Here is a 372-nt window from a genome sequence, read left to right as displayed (position 1 = left end):
GATAGCTAGGTACGATTCACGTGAGTCTCACGCAGAAGAGACAAAAGACTGGTTGTGTTTTTTTCTTTCTCTGTTGCATGCAGAGAACTTTTCTTTCCTTTATGATATCTTGTTTCCTTCGTTTCTTTCTTTCTTTCTTTCCCGTAGGTTTACAGAGTCTTTTAGGTGTAGGTAAATCATGCCCTAATGCGAAGGATGATGTGGAGGTGGCGTCGGGCGTTGATGGAGAGAAAGTGAAGGCGCGAACAGGAAAGTGCTCTAGCAATAAACAAGCCGTAGAAGAGGTAAATCGATTCTCTCCTAGCTTCCCCCCTCTTCTTCTCAACTTCCCTCTATCGATTTAGATCTCTCTACTTCCTTCTTCTTCTCATT

General features: G+C 43.0%; 1 protein-coding gene across 1 annotated transcript in view; it reads left to right on the top strand.

Moving 5' to 3' along the window:
* CSUI_010601 (nad(+) adp) overlaps positions 1-372 on the top strand; it is a gene marked incomplete at its 5' end in the record, with an annotated part of 14,226 nt that overhangs the window by 10,578 nt on the left and 3,276 nt on the right. Inside the window, one exon of the mRNA XM_068070704.1 lies at positions 148-284. Coding sequence (XP_067917326.1) covers positions 148-284 — 137 coding nt within the window. The remainder of the gene's footprint in view (positions 1-147; positions 285-372) is intronic.

The sequence above is a fragment of the Cystoisospora suis genome, assembly GCF_002600585.1.
Source record: "Cystoisospora suis strain Wien I chromosome Unknown contig_7845, whole genome shotgun sequence".
Classification (NCBI taxonomy): domain Eukaryota; phylum Apicomplexa; class Conoidasida; order Eucoccidiorida; family Sarcocystidae; genus Cystoisospora; species Cystoisospora suis.
The sequence above is the reverse complement of the archived record's forward strand: the minus strand, read 5'-3'. Positions and strand labels throughout refer to the sequence as shown.